The 19,210-nt window shown below is 35.4% G+C and overlaps 1 protein-coding gene across 2 annotated transcripts in view; it reads left to right on the top strand.

Annotated features, from left to right (window-relative positions):
* LOC108711340 (dual oxidase 1) overlaps positions 1 to 19,210 on the top strand; it is a 62,731-nt gene that overhangs the window by 34,278 nt on the left and 9,243 nt on the right. For both annotated transcript variants that reach the window (XM_018252981.2, XM_041586727.1), the window contains 13 exons: positions 406 to 579; positions 2,039 to 2,255; positions 3,749 to 3,842; positions 5,665 to 5,840; positions 8,253 to 8,325; positions 10,212 to 10,390; positions 12,343 to 12,573; positions 12,787 to 12,886; positions 13,564 to 13,613; positions 15,714 to 15,841; positions 17,101 to 17,254; positions 17,883 to 18,115; positions 18,955 to 19,113. In XM_018252981.2, the coding sequence (XP_018108470.1) occupies positions 406 to 579; positions 2,039 to 2,255; positions 3,749 to 3,842; positions 5,665 to 5,840; positions 8,253 to 8,325; positions 10,212 to 10,390; positions 12,343 to 12,573; positions 12,787 to 12,886; positions 13,564 to 13,613; positions 15,714 to 15,841; positions 17,101 to 17,254; positions 17,883 to 18,115; positions 18,955 to 19,113 (1,968 nt within the window). The remainder of the gene's footprint in view (positions 1 to 405; positions 580 to 2,038; positions 2,256 to 3,748; positions 3,843 to 5,664; positions 5,841 to 8,252; positions 8,326 to 10,211; positions 10,391 to 12,342; positions 12,574 to 12,786; positions 12,887 to 13,563; positions 13,614 to 15,713; positions 15,842 to 17,100; positions 17,255 to 17,882; positions 18,116 to 18,954; positions 19,114 to 19,210) is intronic.

Genomic DNA, 19,210 nt, shown 5'->3' on the forward strand with positions numbered 1-19,210 from the left:
GCCTGCCAGAAAGCATTCCTCTCTTAAAGTGCAGGCACAAGTCACATGACCAGGGGCAGCCTGGAAATTGACAAAATGTCTAGCCCCATGTCAGATTTCAAAATTGAATATAAAAAAATCTGTTTGCTCTTTTGAGAAATAGATTTCAGTACAGATTTCTGCTGGAGCAACACTATTAACCGATTCATTTTGAAACATTTTTTTCCCCATGACAGTATCCCTTTAAGAAAACTGAAGATTGGTTTAAGTTTCTGACTGTAAAGGTGGTCAGAAATAATAGTGCAGAAATATGGATCTCTTAATGAACCAGAACAAAGAAATATGGATAGGCAACTTAATACTCACAATAATTAGAGAAAATAATACAAGATTAGATTCCATTTCCTTAAGGATATTTTCTTCCAGGTGCTGTTTTTCCACAATGAGGAAAAATGCAAAGAATTCATTAACCAGCTACAAGAGAACGGAATTGAACTACATCAATACAAAAAGAGTGAAAAACATCTGATGAAAGACGCTGTAACAAAAAAACAAAGAGGCCATATATTGGAAACATTCTTTCGACAGTCATTTGCCCAGGTACTTTGTTAACTTTACATTGGTAAGGTGGATATATAACATAATGGATCTTTACTGGAATGAATACTAAATTGGAGCATGCTTTTAAAATGATAACGCTGACATTTTCATCACTGTAATTATTGGTGTTATTCCCAGTTACAAAAGAGTATCATATTCACACGTATTCTTGTCTCCAGGCAGATGGCTTCAAAGTCTTCACCTGCACCTGTTTCATTTAAATAAATCTGATGATGTGATTCATCCTCATTTCAAATATTCTTTTTTTTCATTTGATGTTTGTATAGATAGAGATAGATAGAGGAAACCAGCTGTACTAATTTGAAATAGATTTTATGTAACGAATCAACACCATATGCCACATTTAAATTTAAAATAAACTTTTAACTTTGGGTTAGTTTTCTCTTGAGATGTGGTGTCACTGGAAGAAAGACATTTTCATCTTTACTTCACTGTGAGGGTAAGGAAACTGTGGCATGAGATGCCTTGTGATGGTTTGATGGTAGAGACCCCTTTATTTCTTTGAGCCACAGAGCATTCTCTTGCAAACAGAAAGGGTGAACGCTGATTGTAGGGGAGAGAGAGCAAAAGCATTCGCTCACTGATTTAATCCCACTTTACCACTCTGGCTACGGAAACAAACAATTAATGATGCATGGCAGTAGGGATTGTAGTACACAATCCATGGTGAAACCAAACTTGATAAAACAAATACAGCTTTATTGATCAGTTTAAAATACAGTCAAAGAAGTGAGCAGGGAAACAACAAGCTTAACGCATTTCATAACTAATGTGTCACTTCATCAGAAGCCTGGGCGCCCCTTACAGACAGCACACTTATATACCCCCACCGATAACAATAAAATGAACCCCCAGTTAAAATGTCACAGTAAATCCGTTAGTAATGAGTCAACCAAAATGTAATAGTATAGACATAGCAGCCAGCAACATCAATTTAATATTATCAATTAATAATGACAAATATTAGTATAGTGAAATGATAAGACGAGAGCGCAGCATGATATAGTTCCATAAATACACACATTATGTTTCATAAATACAAACTTCAATATAAGCAATTTAATGATAAATAAGTCAAATCATATAATAATCAAAAAAACAAACTTAAATGTAAGCAATATAATGATAAATAAGTAAATTCATAAATTCTTATTACCATGCATGAGTTTAGGAATAAGCATAATTTTAGTACCTGAATGCTTGAGCCCCGTGACTGAAGTATTAGCAAATCGGCCCCTCATGTGGTTCCTTCTTGTTGGGAGTTACCATTTACCCCAAGTTAAACCTGTGACTTCTCACAATTGTTATCATTTTTTGTAATGAAACATTTATTATGTCAATGGGATTCTGTAAAAACAACCAACACTTTTGATGTGCATATCTTGAATGTGAATGAAGATTGTGCTACAATTTGTTCTACAATTTCAACACTCTGCAGGTTCTTCATATCAGTCGATCAGACGTTACGGGTAGTAGTAGTGCAAAGGTGAAAGAAGCACTTAAGTGTGAATTAAGCAGGACTGAATTTGCTGAATCACTGGGACTAAAGCCACAGTCCATGTTTGTGGAGTCAATGTTCTCTCTAGCAGATGAAGATGGGAATGGGTATTTATCCTTCAGAGAATTCCTGAATATATTACTGATTTTTATGACAGGTAAGCCTAGTCATTTTCAGTTGTTCCCCTTACCTATACTGTAATTGTTTTAAGCAAATTTATAAGCGATAATTATTTAGAACCAGTCCTGGAGCTAGTGCATGGTTAACTTGTACTCTCTGCAATAACTAATACTGGTCTTCCCTCTGATAACAAACATTTGTGTGTGCAAGTATATAGTGTAACAATATATCAAAGATATACAGTATATTGTATTACCCTGTTCTAGATTTTTCCAATCTTCATAAAAACTTTTCACCTGCAAGCACTCAAAACCAAAACCTTTCATGCAACTGTTTAAAAGGAGCCAGGCACCATCTCAACATCATACTGTTGTACTGTACAACTGGGGTACCTGGAATAGAGGTGGGGGGCTCTTCATGAAAGTCAGCTAGGGTGCTATTTAGAAAAAATCTTATTGCTCCATTAGATACATCTGAAAGCCCAGCTTGAAAGTCAACTATAAATACCTTATTATCTACCTCAGAAGGAATATACAGTAACTTCAATTTCCTTGTGTGACCTATTTGGTTCAAGGAATAACAAAAACAATATATTTGTGATTAAAACAATAGGCAAAAAGTATCTTCAGCACAAGCCATATTCTTTGAACTTATTTGGACATGGAAATATACTTCTTTTAAAGACACTGCCTATTGTAAACTGTATCTAAATGAACCCATAAAAATCTTTGACTCCTTTACTAGCTTAGACTAAACATTTTGCAAAGCCCTTGCATTTCAATTCTATAATCACCTTCTTGACTGACTTGACTGAATTTTGGAAAAACCTAAAGAACCGTTGGTGTAAAAAAAACACTCCGTTTTTATGAGACGTTTGGCTGTTGTGGAAAAGTGGATTTGTTTTGTTCAACACCTTAGGGCTGATCTGCTAGAATAACAAAAATGATTGAGCAAAGATATTTCACTATATTTAATGGTGTCGCAACTTCAATTACCATAATATAAAACAAAAAACTCAATAGGACTTCATCCTCTGAAAGCCAGGTACTAAGTTACTTAATTGGTAATATTGAAAATAATTAAAATGGCGACGTTTATTAATCAACCATGCCAACACATACATATTTAAAATGTGTTGGCATGGTTGACTAATAAACATTGGCATTTCAATTATATTTAATATTACCAATTATGTATCATATTACCTGGCTTTGGTGGGATGAAGTTCTAATGAGTTGTTTGTTTTATCTTAGGGCTGATCGACCAGACATCTGAGACTATGGGCGTTTTTTCACAGCGAAACCTGGCGAAAAATTTTGGCCATCACTAGTGACCCTTTAGTAAAGTTCATGTAACTAGAATTTCACTGATAAACCTAAAAATAAACAGATAAAGCATGGCAAAAGGTTGAAATAATATCAAAGAAGAATGTATGGTACACAATGAATTTCTTATATTGATAACTTTTATCCTACAGAATTATAATCAAACGTTTATTTTTGCTTATTTTCTTGTTTTTAATCCTGCTAGGTACTCCTAAAGAGAAATCTGAATTGATGTTTAAGATGTATGATATTGATGGGAATGGCTTTCTTTCAAAGGAGGAATTTTTCACTATGTTAAAGTAAAGATTTTTGTTTTCAAAACCTTGTACTGCAACGTATTTATTAGGCTACTGATCGCCAGAGACGCTGCAAAACTCTTTAGTCCAATCAATAAATATTCAGGGATGATTTAAAGAGATACTGACACCAGAAATTAAACCTTTTTTTTTTACACCTATCATAATATTGTCTTCTCATGTTATCTATAATTTTGCCATAAAAGTATTTACAGATGCTTTTATATTACCCATCTGATCCCCAATGTTCCTCTCTGAGGGTGCTGCCATATTTGAGCTTCCGCAGTCTGCTAGCATTAGAAACTCTAAGGGGCAGATTTATCAAGGGTTAAATTTCGAAGTGTAAAATACTTCGAATTCGAATTTCATAGGGTTTTTAGCATCGTACGATCGTATTCCGATTGTAGTACGATTGTACGATCGTACAATCGTACAATCGTACTTCGAATCGAATGATTCAAACTATTTTATCGTACGATCGTACGATTTTCCTTCAAATGCCAAAAACTTAGAAAATTGCTCTGGAAGTTCCCCATAGGCTAACATAGCACTTTGGCAGGTTTAAGTTGGCGAAGTATTGAAGTCGAAGTTCTTTTAAAGAGACAGTACTTTGATTATTGAATGGTCGAATAGTCGAACGATTTTTACTTCGAATTGAAGTCGAAGTAAATTTAAAGTCGTAGTATCCTATTCGATGGTCGAAGTATTCAATAAATTACTTTTTGTACTTTGAAAATTCACTCGAACCTTAGTAAACCTGCCCCTAAGGGACATGTTGAGAAGGGAAAGTCGGGTTGGCAAAACAGTCAGGTTTAGGAACTTTAAGTAACAATTACTTACAAAAGCAGCCCTATCAGTGAAAAACGATCAACATGAACTATAGGTAACTTTTTATGTACATATTTTAAATTATATTTTTTAGTGTCAGTATCACTTTAAATTCACATTAGGATGTCATAACTGTATACAAAAAGGGAAATCATAGGCCTACAGGTATAGGACACTTTATCCGGAAACCCATTATCCAGAAAGCTTAAATTATTGGGAGTCCATTGTAACTTTATCATTTTTAAAATGATTTCCTTTTTCTCGGTAATAATAAAATTGTATGTGGTATTTGATGGTAACTAAACTACCTTGATCTGTATTGGTGTCAAATTAATCCTACTGGGTTTATTTAGAGGGTTATTTACTAAAATTTGAATTAATCTCATATTTTTTTTAAACCAAGTGCAACAAAACTCCCATCCTTGATTTTATCTTATTTCTCAATAAAATAACTCGAAAAAGTCGGTTCGGGAAAAGACTCAATAAAATTGAGCGAAAACCAGAATCATACTATTTCTTTGGATTTCACACCCAATCACTAGATTTTTTTATTGCCTAAAACCCCCAAAATTTTCAGATTATCGGACAAAACACAGCTCAGATCACAATATCTTCAAATTGTAAAAGGGACATCTGCCATTCATTTCTACGTGACCTCAGTAGGTTTGAGATGGAGTATTTTCGTATTTGGACTTTTAGCAGCTTTGGGGTATGATAAATCTCTAAAAATTATTTTTTTCATGAAAAATTCAAGATTTTGTCCAAAAAAAAACCACGCCCAGAAAAAAATTGAGGTTTAGTAAATAACCACTTAATGTTTACATTTTTTTAGAAGACATGATATGATAATGCAAATGATAAAATGACTCCTTATCTGTAAAAAATATTTTTTTGGCAATAGTTGCTAATGCCTGCCATAAGCCAAGAAATCACTACGGATAAGAAACATGTTCAACTTCAAGGGATCCATGTTCTGACAACATGCATTTCTTTTCAGATCTTTTATTGAAATATCTAACAACTGCATCTCAAAAGACCAAACAGAGCAGGTGATTGAGATAATGTTCAGAGATTCTGGCTTCCAAAATAAAGAAGAACTAACACTGGAAGATTTCCACTACCTTCTCCGAGATCATGACAAGGAACTCCGCTTTTCCCAACTTCGTTTCAAAGGTCATTAAAAGTATTACTACTTCAAAGGGAATGCAAACAGTATATTTTTTTTTAATAAGATAAAATAAAATGTCTGAGCCTTCTACATTCTGTGCCTGCATCCTCCACCATATGTGAGCTTCCGGTAGCGAAACCCAAGGCCCCGGCACAGATTTCAGCACATAAATGGAGACTGACCACCTTGTAGAGTTTAAATTGCCGCTTTGCTGGCTTTTACTTTGAAAACAACAAAACAAATCTTCAGCCCACTGGCTTCACATGGAGAAATCACATAACATAACCAGTCCTGCTTTACACCCTCACTGGTGTTCTCTTTACTCACATTTGAGTTTTAGCCCTCACTGGTTTTCAGCGGACCACAATTCCCAGAATCCTCTCTGGGCCCACTTCAGACACTTGTCTCCTGGTAGCAGTTTCTTTGGTCCTCTCCCAGACCTTTGGAGCTCTCTCCAACTCAGGGGAAACACTCTTGTTCCCTGGTGCTCACCAGCACATGTAGCCCCTCACCCTTCTTCACTCCAGGAGGTCTCTAGTGGGAAGTAGCAGCAGCCCTGAGGTGTTGCTCCACACGTCCTTTTAACTATCCTTACCTGTAGTTAATTACCTCTAACTGCCTTTAGCTTGGCAGCTGCAAAACCCTTACATGGGGCAAGGGATGGAACCCCACCCTGCTCTCTTCTATCCACTCCAGGGACCCATAATCCATCTTTTACTAAAATGGTTTACCACTTAAACAGCTTAACTAGCTGCAGCAATACACATTAAAGGCATTAGCTTGCCTTTTTTTTTCAATTTACTCCCCCAGGTTATCATGCCTGAACCATGGGAGTCACTTTCACCACATGCAGTTACACTTTCTGCCATTAAGCCTGAACCTGCACAGGGAGGCTTATTTTTCCTTAAAATACCCCCACTCATGGAAGGTATAACTCTTTTGAATGAACCCTTTAAGGCAACCATATTACCTCTATCACAGGGATTTGACACATGAATGTCTAAGGGACTCCTGTTTTTTTTTTTTTTTTAACTGGGGAAGTTACTTTGGCTGGACTTTTATCAACCCAGTCAGACATACACACTCTGCATTTTACATTTACCCACTGTAGGGTGTCCTTCTTGGTCACAGATTTGTGTTACACACACTGACACACAATCAGTTATTTGCTCAGTATTAGCAAGCAATCCACATTTGGCAGCATTATCAGTATTCATACTGGACTCATCCACTGACAGACAACACTCCTTCTTTGGCCTGTAGAACAGGAGTGCGGACACACATAGGATCTGGGGTATCCAGAACCTCACAATCTGGAGCCTGAAGAGGAAGTTTTACATCAACTTCACTTTCCTCTTCACTCACACCATGTGGCTTACCACCATTGATCACCATGTTATCTTTTTCCACAACACACTCAGTTTGGTTGCCACTCAACACACACTCACTGAGCTTAACACAACCCTCTGTCTGTAAGGGTTCATTATCGGTGGTATGGGAATCCCCACCTGTATCACTTTGTTCAATCAACAACACATTTTTAAAGTACAGGTCTATTGCAGCAATATATATGTTGGCACAGTGTCTGGGAAAACTATGAAGGGAAGGCACATATCTATCAGAATGCTCTATGCGTCCCAGCAGGTGAGGAGGATAACTGATGCCGAAGTCTGTAAATGTGTAAATCAACTAGCACAGGTACTATAAGTGAGGAGTCATTTTCTGAGGGAGGGAAGCTGTCTGAAAAGGAAGCAGGAATGTGAGTGTGTGTATGGTATCCCTCTGAAGGAAAGAGGTGAGAGATACTCCTGTGCCAAGTCTGGTGTGGTCAGACTGCCAGTGAACCTGTTAATGAAGTTTTGGTTCATTTGTTGTGCACTGTTACAAGTTTCTTCTCTCTGGCTGTGAATTCCCAACTTCTGTTGTGAATAAAAGAGACAGATTTCTGTTGCCCTGCATGCTGCCTGCATTTACTTTGAGAAATCATGACATAGTCTGCCATATGAGGGATTTCCAGCTATATACTGTGGAACTGTGGCTGGGAAAACACTAGAAGGAAGGTACATATCTCCCAGAGGGCTCTATGAGGCCCAAAAAATGAACACAATAGCAGATGCTGTGAGCACAGGTGCTGTGGGTGAGGAGTCATACCCTGGGGGAGTGATGTCACCACCTGGAGGAGAGGAGGCATGCTATTATATAATGTACCTGCTCCACCTTTTAGTGGAGGCACAGGACTCTGTAGTGCCAAATACTGGAAATCAGTGCTGGATTTCCCACAGTAGCAGAATAGGACTACAGAAAAAATGACTAGGAATTAATGTGCATTTTCATCACAAAGCCTGCCTCAAATATATGATACTTTTTCCAATATAATGCTTTTTTAGAATAGTGCTTGATAAATATGTATTTTGCAGGTATGGATCCTCCTGAGGTCTTCAATCAAATGTGTAGAAGAGTTTCTTTTGTAGATAAAACTGATACAAGACAGTAAGTAGGTGCCAATTCCCAAATCCTAATTCATAATCAGGCAGAATTAGTTGAGGCAGTAATTACTAGGTGTTGTTTAGGACTAAGTGCAATTACTATGTTTTTTAACTACAATGCAGTGTTATTTCTTATGATACCAGCATTGCTGTGGTAACCAGAGGAAGATGCACCTGATGCAATGTAGCCAATGTGTTAAAATTGACGCAGTTGGACTTGCACTTCAGGGTGAATCAGATGCTGTTGCACTGCACAGTGTATGTGTCAGATACTTTTAGTATAATTCCCCTGTGCATGTTGATGCAGGCTGCTGTGGGAGCCCTGGAACTACCACCTGGTTCAGAAATGGCACTAGCCCTAATGCTTCCACAGTGGGCTTGTAAGGAGTGCCTGTTGACTCAAGTACCTCTTTTGCACACCTGACTGTGGAGAATTGTATAGCTCCACAGTTGTGGTGTAGTAAGTAAGTGACTCCTACTATCTTTATAGTTTAAATGGCTTAATTATATATAAAGTTATTATATATATAAAGTTATATATAATAAAGTGAACTTCTTTAATCAAAGTCAGTTTTGTAAAGTTCCCGGGGAGAAGTTATCTCAGATTCATGTACAATTATAAACCGGTCCGTTTAGTGCCTTAAGCATTTTGTGCTCCAAGAACACTTAATTGCATGCATGCTTATATACTGCCAGTGCTGTACCTGTCTGCCGGTGTCCCAGTTCTGAACATATACTTGGCTTTTCAAAGGCCTTTTGATTTGCCAAAAATAATCACACACATATCTGCTACCTCTGAGTAGATCTCTCCACAGCTGCCAATAATATCTGAAGCCTGCAACAAACTGTTTAAGGAAAATTTTAAATATTTAAAGTGGAGCTCAGGCCTATCTCAACCTATGGATGTTATATTACTTGTGAGTGAAAATGCCAACCTAACATTTAAATTAACAGTACACTTTGAATTACTTTTCTTTAGAGATTATGATTAATACTTTTTTGGTCCTTTTTACTAATTATGATTTCGCTGTTTCTTCTACCTCTTTTTCTCCCAAATTATTATCTATATTTCTCCATTCTCCATTATTTATCTATTCTACTATATTTTCTTTGCCTGTAATGTTGTAACTGGTGAAATATTCCAGTAGCCAATTAGCACAGACTATATGGAGACACCAGTCCAGATATTTCCTGTTATGTTTTATCTCCTTCTTTTAGAAAAGTTATATTGCTATAGTAGAAATGTTACTGATGTACTTTAATAACCATTCATTAATTGATTAACTTAGTACTTTATGCTCTATTGAAGTTGTGAATAGAGAGAATTGATAACCTAAGGTCAGAACCTCTTTCTGAAAACTTTGAATTAACTAAGACAGCATGTGCACACATTTCTGTATAATTAATTATGTTATTAAGGGGCCTATTATCAATTAATGCCAGAAAAATTGTATTGAAAAAAGCTGTGTAAAATAAATAGCAGATTTATCAAGTTGTGTGGTTTATGTAATAGCACTTGAACACTGGATTTGACGCTGCTATTTTACACCCTTCTGACCTGCAATCAAAGTCAAAAATTCCAACAGCAAGAAAGTTCCAATGGAAAAAAAAAACCATGATGGCTGAACGCCGCATTTTCCAATAGCATTTTCAAATGGCTGCTTACATTTACCCCAGAGTTATGCGATCACTGAAAATCAATACACAGCTTGATAAGTGTGCTGATTTTTTTTACACTGTGGTGTCTGGTAATGTGTTGTGTATTAGGTTGCCGTGTTTTTACAGAGCATGATAAATAGGCCCCTAAGTATACCCAGTACATTTTGGCAGTAAAGTTAATGTAAGTGGTGCAAGCTGAATTTATTTTGAAAACAAGTCATTTTTTTTCAGGACATCATCATCAGAGGCCCTTCTGTATACAGAGGCCAAAAAGGAAAAATACCCAAAAGGCATAATACATCAGAAATTGCAAGAATTCAGACGCTTCATTGAAAATTACCGGCGGCATATAATCTGTGTAGTGATTTTCTATGGAATTTCTATTGGGCTGTTTGTAGAGAGAGCACACCGTAAGTCCAGTATACTGCAACTAGGGCTATGCATTGACTATGACTGGTTTTCATTACTTTATGCACCCAGCTAACATTGCTAATGCTGCATCCTGGTAGCAATAAATGCCATAAGTTTACAAAAGATTTGGAAAAATTGATATTTTCATTTTCAAGCCATTAATGAGACCTTGGACACTGAAATCCCACAGTTTCTTTACTTTGCAATGCCCAGTGAACATTAGAAATATGATTATTATTTTTATTATTTTAAAATCCCAGCCTTTCTTTCTAATAATCTAGTGTTCTGTGACCTTTTATTAATGTCATCTTTAAAGGGGTTGTTAACCTTCAAATGAACTTTTAGTATGATTTAGAGAGTGATATTCGGAGATAATTCGCACAATTTTTCTGGTTTTTGAGTTATTTAGCTCTCCCGTTTGCAATTTCAGTAATTTGGTTGCTAGGGTACAAATTAGCCTAGCAACCATTCAATGATTTGAATAACAGACTGGAATATAAATAAGAGAGTGCCTGAATAGAAAGATGAGTAATTAAAAGTAGCAATAAATGGTGTCAGTGACCCCCATTTGAAAGCTGGAAAGAGTCAGTCGAAGAAGGCAAATAATTCAAAATCTATAAAAAAGAAAATATTAAGTTGCTTCGAATTAGCCAATTTTATAACATACTAAAAGTTAACTTAAAGGCAAACCATCCCTTTAATTGTTGACTTTAAAGGCAAATGTGGCATATGTTTTTGGCAGAAAATCACATATGCAAGACTTATTAATATGATGTTTTTCTATGTCCTAAATATACACATTTATACCCAACCAAGGTTTATTATATTCTCCATTATTTGAAAGTTCTGGCAAAGGCAAATTCCTTATAAAAACCCGTTGCTGTTGAAGAGATTTTACATGCTTTTTTTACATATAGGTTAATTGTACAGATGCAGAATGTAATCATAGAATTGTCAGCTCTGCAACATTGTCCTTATACTGAACATTATTTAGTCACTAGTTTTCTTGATTACTGCAATCCCATCATATGCTTCTTTCTGTAATTGTTGTCCAATAATGAGCTTCTCCCTTGAGAATCTAATTGCTGAATTAAGGTTTGAATCAATGTGAATTGGTGCTAAAAATATTAGCATTGATTGTAATGTCACTAACGGGTATGGCTCACACCTAATCAAAAGGGTCGATGTTCCTATCACTTTACATTGCAGCACTCCATATGATTCTATTTGAAGTTTTAAACTACTGTACCTTGTATAGACACTGTGGCTTTTTAAAATTAAAGAACAATCGCTGGTTAGTGTGTATTGTTACATTAAAAAAAAAAAAATATATATATATATATATATATATATATATATATATATATATATATATATATATATATATATATATATATATATATATAGAACAAGAAGGATCAGCACTCACTGTATTGATGTGAAGAAAAATTTGCTTTTATTTATTTACATCATAATCCGACGTTTCGGTCCCACCTGGGGACCTTTCTCCAGGTGGGACCGAAACGTCGGATTATGATGTAAATAAATAAAAGCAAATTTTTCTTCATATCAATACAGTGAGTGCTGATCCTTCTTGTTCTATATATCCTGTATTTGATCGTGCACCACAAACCTGTTTAAAGATCGGAGTGCTGGTACTGCCGGACTACATATATATATATATATATATATATATATATATATATATATATATATATATATATATATATATATATATATATATATATATATTATATATATATATATATATATATATATATATATATATATATATATATATATATATATATATATATATATAGCACATAACTAGTGTTAATGTCCAGTGCTATATATGCTGCTATGCATTTTTGAAACCTTAACTTAGTGTTATACGTTTCATAATAAATGTAATTTTGTTTTTTTTACCCTTTTTTACCCTTTCTCCTAGATTATGCTTTTGAATCACATCACAGGGGTATTTCTGAAGTCACAATGCCTGGTATCATTGTTGCAAGAGGCACAGCTGCCAGCATATCATTTATGTTTTCTTACATCCTGCTCACCATGTGCCGAAACCTTATTACTTTTCTAAGAGAGACATTCTTAAATCAGTATATCCCCTTTGATGCAGCAGTGGATTTCCACCGCCTTGTGGCCAAGACAGCTATTGTACTAACAGGTCTTTATTGCTTATTTTTTTTATTTCTATAATTTATTGAGTTCAAACGTTGTTTTTAAAAAACAGATGTCAAATAGATTATATTATTTCATGTTAAATCAGTTAAACATGTAAAAGCTGTGAATCAGTCAGCTGTTTTACATCTTTACCAGTAATTTCACATCCCTACTATTTAATATATGAACTACAATTGTCTGTTTCTTTATTTTGCAGTATTACATAGTGTGGGCCATGCAGTCAATGTGTATATGTTTTCCATTACCCCCCTCAGCACTCTGTCTTGCCTGTTTCCTAAGATATTTGTTAATGATGGGTAAGTATCAGCTAATTAGTTCTTGAATATTAATATTTGTAATTATTTAATGAGATTTTCCTAAACTAAACCAATCCATCAATGAATATTACTGCAGAGATATGGAATACTCCTGTAAAAGATAATGTGGAAGTTCAGAGAAGGTTATGGAAAGTATACAGAGAATGATGGAAATCTTGCAAAAAACAGTTGCAAGCAACCTTTGTAATATCTATAGGAAGTTTAAGTAGAATTAATTTCTATTAATATCAATATTTCTATTTCATAAAGTGATAGTAAAAAAAGGCCCTACTTGGGTCTCGTGTCCTACATTGATGGGGGAACTTATCTAAAGGTTAGTCCCCTCCATGTTATTTTAAGGAAAACTTATATTTTTTTCCAATTTTTGTAATGGATAGTTGTTTGAGGAATATTTTTTTCCATTCAGCAAAAGTCCAGTTTTGTAATAAAAAAAATTCTTGCACATTCACATCTACAGAAAAAAAGCTGAGGATGCAATATACAGTATGTTGAAAACTGAAATTCTAGGGATGGCCACACAACAGGTTTTATAATCAGCTAAGATAGATACAACACAACTTAATTGGGTTTGACTAAAGTGAATTGCTTGCTATTCAACATGTATTTCAAAATATATACAGTCGTTTGCTAAAATTTAACCTATCCCTTATTTAAAGGTCTGAATTGCCTCAGAGGTATTACTGGTGGTTCTTCCAGACCATACCAGGTAAGATTAATTAAATATTTAATAATATACATTAAACTGTCTCAGATTATGATCTCTGGCATTATAAATCTGGCAACAAGCATCCACTATCATTTTGGAAGTTTAATAATCAAAATATCATGACATGATTTGATAATACAGTTGCCTGATTATCTCTTTGAGGGATTGTTACCTGACCTTGCAGCAGAACAAGCCACATTTATCTTTTTATACATGGATACTGAATGTACAATTTTATCTGTGCCATTTCGCCACCATGTATTTATAATGCTTTCACCTAAAGAAATAGCTATAGCTTATCATTTAAAGACCATGTTTGCTAATTGTGAAAACAAATGTTGATGTTGTTCAGAGTATAGGTTATGAGCTAACTCTGGGACATTTCCCCCTTGTTTATATTTGACTGAGTTTTGTTTGATCTCGCAATCGTGTCATGAGATAAACAATTGGTTTTGGTTATTTGTAACACTTTAAAGCCAGTATACGGAATGCATTTCAGGACATCATCAGGAGAACACACACTCCTGCGAGCGCTCTCCTAACAAAGAAGTATGCAGACTCGCCTCTTATTTTACTCACTGATACGAAGAGGCTGCAGTCACACCTCTGTGCTGCCCACATATCCTGTTGTGAATCACTTTATCAGCACTGTGTTAGTACTCATTTACTGGGTCATACATATGCCATACATACAGACAAAAATGGGTTCTCTGCACTCACACATTATTTGAGTTATTCAGGGCATGTAGGCATTTATTGTATTAAATTACTAAAAATGCCTCCCTCTTTAACAAATTGCAATATATTCAAGCTGGCCAACTACATCATTGTCATTCGTGATCTGGCCAGTCCTACACTCACTTTCATCTGATTCATTAAGAATTCTACATTTTACACAGGGACTAAGTTTTACCTGCAAGTTGCTTTCCAAGGTCAAAACTTCCAAACGTTTCCTCTTTTTATTGGCACCACTGGGATCACCTGCCTGTAGCTGGAAATGATGGGAGATACAACATAGTGCAGGCCACTGCTCCTATAAACTACAGCAAAAAAAGGGAAACTGAGCCAAATGAGGCAGTGACCCCAAAATTCATACAAAGACAGGAGGTCCTCTGCACTCACCCATAATCAATGTAAATAGGGCATTAATAAATTTGGTGCATTAAGCTGCAAAAAAATGCCTGCTCCCTTAAATAAAACAGGGATTGTTTGTCCTTATATTGCAATTAAGTCAAACTGGGCGATTATGTGAAATTTTATATATATATATATATATATATATATATATATATATATATATATATATATATATATATATATATATATATATATATACATTTCTTGGAAAGACCCGCAATCCAATTTGTAATTAATCAAACGAAATCTTTATTTAGTACATAAAGCCAACGTTTCGGCTCATTTATGCAAATTAGGGGTGGGAAGGGGTAAACCTTTTTTACTTCCTTGTTTTATGACAAAAAGTCTCACAATTTCCCTCCCCGCCCCTAATTTGCCATCAACCCCTTTTTATCTTGCCCTGAGACCTCCCATACGATTGTCTTTGGGATCTGGTTTAAATTAATCCTGATTCGCAGGAACTTATGTCCCGTTAGACAGTGGAGTTTGTGTCATCTACCTTGGGGCTAAATACAGGTAATGCCTAATTCCAAAAAAGGCCTAAAATCTAACCTGACACTCCTTTTGATACTTCTGTACCCCCATAATAGTTTATAAATCATTCTGCATTTTTTTAGTGTTACATAAATCAGTTAAACTACTCCTTCAGGATGGTTGAACCTAATGGACATTGTAATTTTTCACCCTACTTCAGTGGTATATATATTAATTTACTTGCATAAGTGACAACATGCTTCTGTAAACATGTATAAGTGAAATGCTATCTTTCTGCATGAATGAAACTTGATTATCTGCTGTAATTGCTTACACATGCGTTAAAGAAGATAATTAAAATAGCTATGAATTATGAAAAATATTCAGGTGTGAGCTATACTCACTAGTTAATTTCACAGATAAAGTATTTTGTTGTAAAAATTAAGCATTTTTAAGAAATTTGAGCTTACACTCTGAATGTTTTAACAGGTCTCACTGGTGTGCTACTTTTGGCAGTCCTTGCATTAATGTATGTGTTCTCATCTCACCATTTCCGTCGGAACAGTTTTCGTGGATTCTGGGTCACCCATCATTTTTATATACTGCTGTATATCTTGGTAAGACTGTGTTGGTTTTATATAAAATGAACTGGAATTTTAGTTGTTTTTAACCACCCCCCACACACGCACTTTAACTATGACTTGAGCATTTCACTAAATGAGAATAAGGATCTTAGGGAGTCCAAGACATTTTGTGTACCTGATATTTAGTTAAAATTATTTTATAATGGACCAACTAGCAGTTAGGTAGGTTTAATTATGACAAAAATATTTATGGATTTGCCATCCAACCTCAACTATTATGTTGCTATAGAAATGATAGGGGTCATTTATGACCTCTGAGTAGTGATGGGCGAATTTGCTCAGTTTCGCCGAAAAATTGGCGAATTTCCAGCGAAATTCTTGAAACATTCACGAAACTGTGCCGGCGTCTCGTTTTTGACGCCTCCGCCCGTTTTTTGACCCCGACGCTCGTTTTTTACACCGACGCCGGTTTTTAACGCCAGCGTCCGTTTTTTTGGATGCCGGTGACAATTTTTTTTGACGCCAGCGAACTTTCGTCAGTGAATTTTCGCGCCCGTTTCACGAATTTATTCGCCAGCGGCGAATCGACCAAATTCGCGCCTGGCGAATAAATTTGCCCATCACTACCTCTGAGGAAGTGAGCAATATGCAAAAATGGGTACAATGCACCTTGTTATTGCAGAATTGCTTGAGGCTGCCATGCTGAATATGTGCTGCCTGTGTTGGGCAGAGCTATGTTTATGAGGGACAGGAGGAGGAGGTGAGTGATTATTGTGAGACAGTAAAGGGATATTTTAACTTTCGTTTTCTAAAGACATTTTATTCTCCTGCAAATATAATGTAGTGCATATTTCTAAGCATGAACAGCCCTGGGTCAGGTCACTTAGGAGCTGAGATCAGGTACATGAATAGATTGTTTTTGTCCTGGGACAGGACCTACAACACCACCAATGGAGAAGATACAATGATGATCAAAGGAATATCCTTCAGGTCATTAGATGGTCTGAATTACTCACTACATTTTCCTATCCTTACCCACCAAATGAAGGGGGAGGAAAAATCACTCAAGTTAATGAAGAAAGCGCCTGTGAGTGGCAAGAACACACAGCATGAAAAGCCTTTTTAAAAAAACCTGCAATTTAATCCTGTCCTCCTGTGAGCACATTTCATTGTTTATATTTAGAAATAGATCTTTTAGCTGTATATAACATATAGTACTCTTTTAGGTGATTGTATGATGGTAATAATATAAACATTAAGGCTTAAACCTATTTAATGTCATTTTATTTTAGACTATACTTCATGGCAGTTTTGGCCTATTACAGCAACCAAAATTCCATGTTTTTTTAATGGCTCCTGCTCTTATCTTTATTGGGGACAGTCTCATAAGCCTGAGCAGAAAAAAGACAGAGATAAATGTAATAAAAGCTGAACTACTTCCGTCAGGTAAGCCTGTTACATTTGTTTATTGAATATTTAATATTGACATATTAAATATACAATTGTGTACTATTCCTGATAATATTCTAACTTTGGTGGGTGCCCTAAGATACATACATACATATTAGATCAAATCCTATTACCCTCATACAGCAGAAAAGGAGTCTGTCCAGGTCTGCCAATAAAAGTAAAGAGTCACTGGCAAACCTTGTGATTGGCTGCAAGTCTACTAAATTGACTGTTTGTAATTTTGCTGCCAATTACAGGGAAGGATCTTCTCTGTGATTTATTGCAACTGAAATTAATGCTTTGTTATTATATAACATGCAATTAACAAATATTGTTAGTAAACAAAAAACCTTGGTTTGTATAAATTGTATTGTTTGAATCCTCAGAATTATGGTAGACATTGTGTTGTCCATAAAGTGACATTTATTTGCACAGAAGCCAAACCTGTGTGACTGTATTTAAATTTGGTTCAGTATTTGGTCAAATGTCCCATAGAGCCCTTATTATTAATTTATGAAATGCAGGAATCATTGTTTTGGAGCATCTTTAAAATGTGACAGATGTCGCTAAATGATGTCTTCATGAAAGAATTTGTCAGTTATCAGAAATGTTTGTGTTTTGGTAGATGTCACTTGCCTACGATTCCAACGACCTGCAGACTTTGATTATAAATCTGGGCAATGGGTTAGAATTGCGTGCCTTGCTTTAGGAACCAACGAATACCACCCATTTACCTTAACAACTGCTCCTCATGAAGACACCTTGAGTTTGCATATTAGAGCTGCTGGCCCTTGGACTACTCGATTGCGTGAACTTTACAGTCCTCAGAGTGTGAGTGACCTTGGTGGATATCCAGAGGTAATTCATTCTCTTATTTTATTTTAGAAGGCCTCTTGTTCTTTGATCTTTTATATGGGAAAAAAATCTCTCATTATCTGTCTATAATGTCTTTTAATGTACTTGTAAAAAGTGATCATGACCCTCTACAGGTGCCTTTTCTCTAGAGAAAACATTTCCAACTTTGACAGTGTATCATCAAGCTTTAAATCCTTGATCCCTCTTACCAGTTTAGTAGCATGTCCCTTCACTCTCTCCAACTCATTAGAATTCTTCATAAGGTCGGGAGCCCCTCCAAAGAAATACTCAAGGATGATTTAGTGTATTTGTCACCTCACTTAGGAGCATGCTGTTTCACTTTTGTACTCCAGTAAAAGCTCAGATCTCTACATTGAACCCATATGTGTCACTACATATATTTCAGGATATAAGCAAATTGCTTCATTCATGTAACAAGATGGTTGGAATCTATTCATTAGACAATAGTTTTTTGTTTAATTTTACTGTTAAACCATCCAGTAGTAAATTTCATTAGGGAAACAAAGCAAAATAATAATACACCTGTTCAGTACAGGACCAGTTTTAGCTTTATACTGAAATATTTTCATTATTTCATATAAGGATTCATCAAGCACCCTACCCTAGATCATGTACATTTTCCTGTAGCAACAGAAAAGTCACTATGCAATCATGCTTCTTGAGCATCCACTTCATTCATACCAGCTGTGTGAGCAAGTTCCCAAAAATACATACAGTATGCTACTATTTTCAGCAGTGCCAACAATGAAATACTATGTACAATGCAAAAATGTTACAAAGTATTTCCTTCATAAGTATTTTTCTCCACTATTACATAATAGATATACCTTGATGGACCATTTGGGGAAGGTCACCAAGAGTGGAATAAATATGAAGTCTCAGTTCTTGTTGGAGGAGGAATAGGAGTGACTCCTTTTGCGTCTATCCTGAAAGATTTGGTTTTTAAGCCATCTGTCAACTCAAAAATTGCTTGTAAAAAGGTAACAACTTTATAGGTGTATACTAATACCATTAATATAATGAAAGTATGCAATATAATAGTACCATAATAATCATGAAGCAATTCCATTCTTTAAA

This window comes from Xenopus laevis, chromosome 3L (assembly GCF_017654675.1).
Source record: "Xenopus laevis strain J_2021 chromosome 3L, Xenopus_laevis_v10.1, whole genome shotgun sequence".
NCBI lineage: Eukaryota > Metazoa > Chordata > Amphibia > Anura > Pipidae > Xenopus > Xenopus laevis.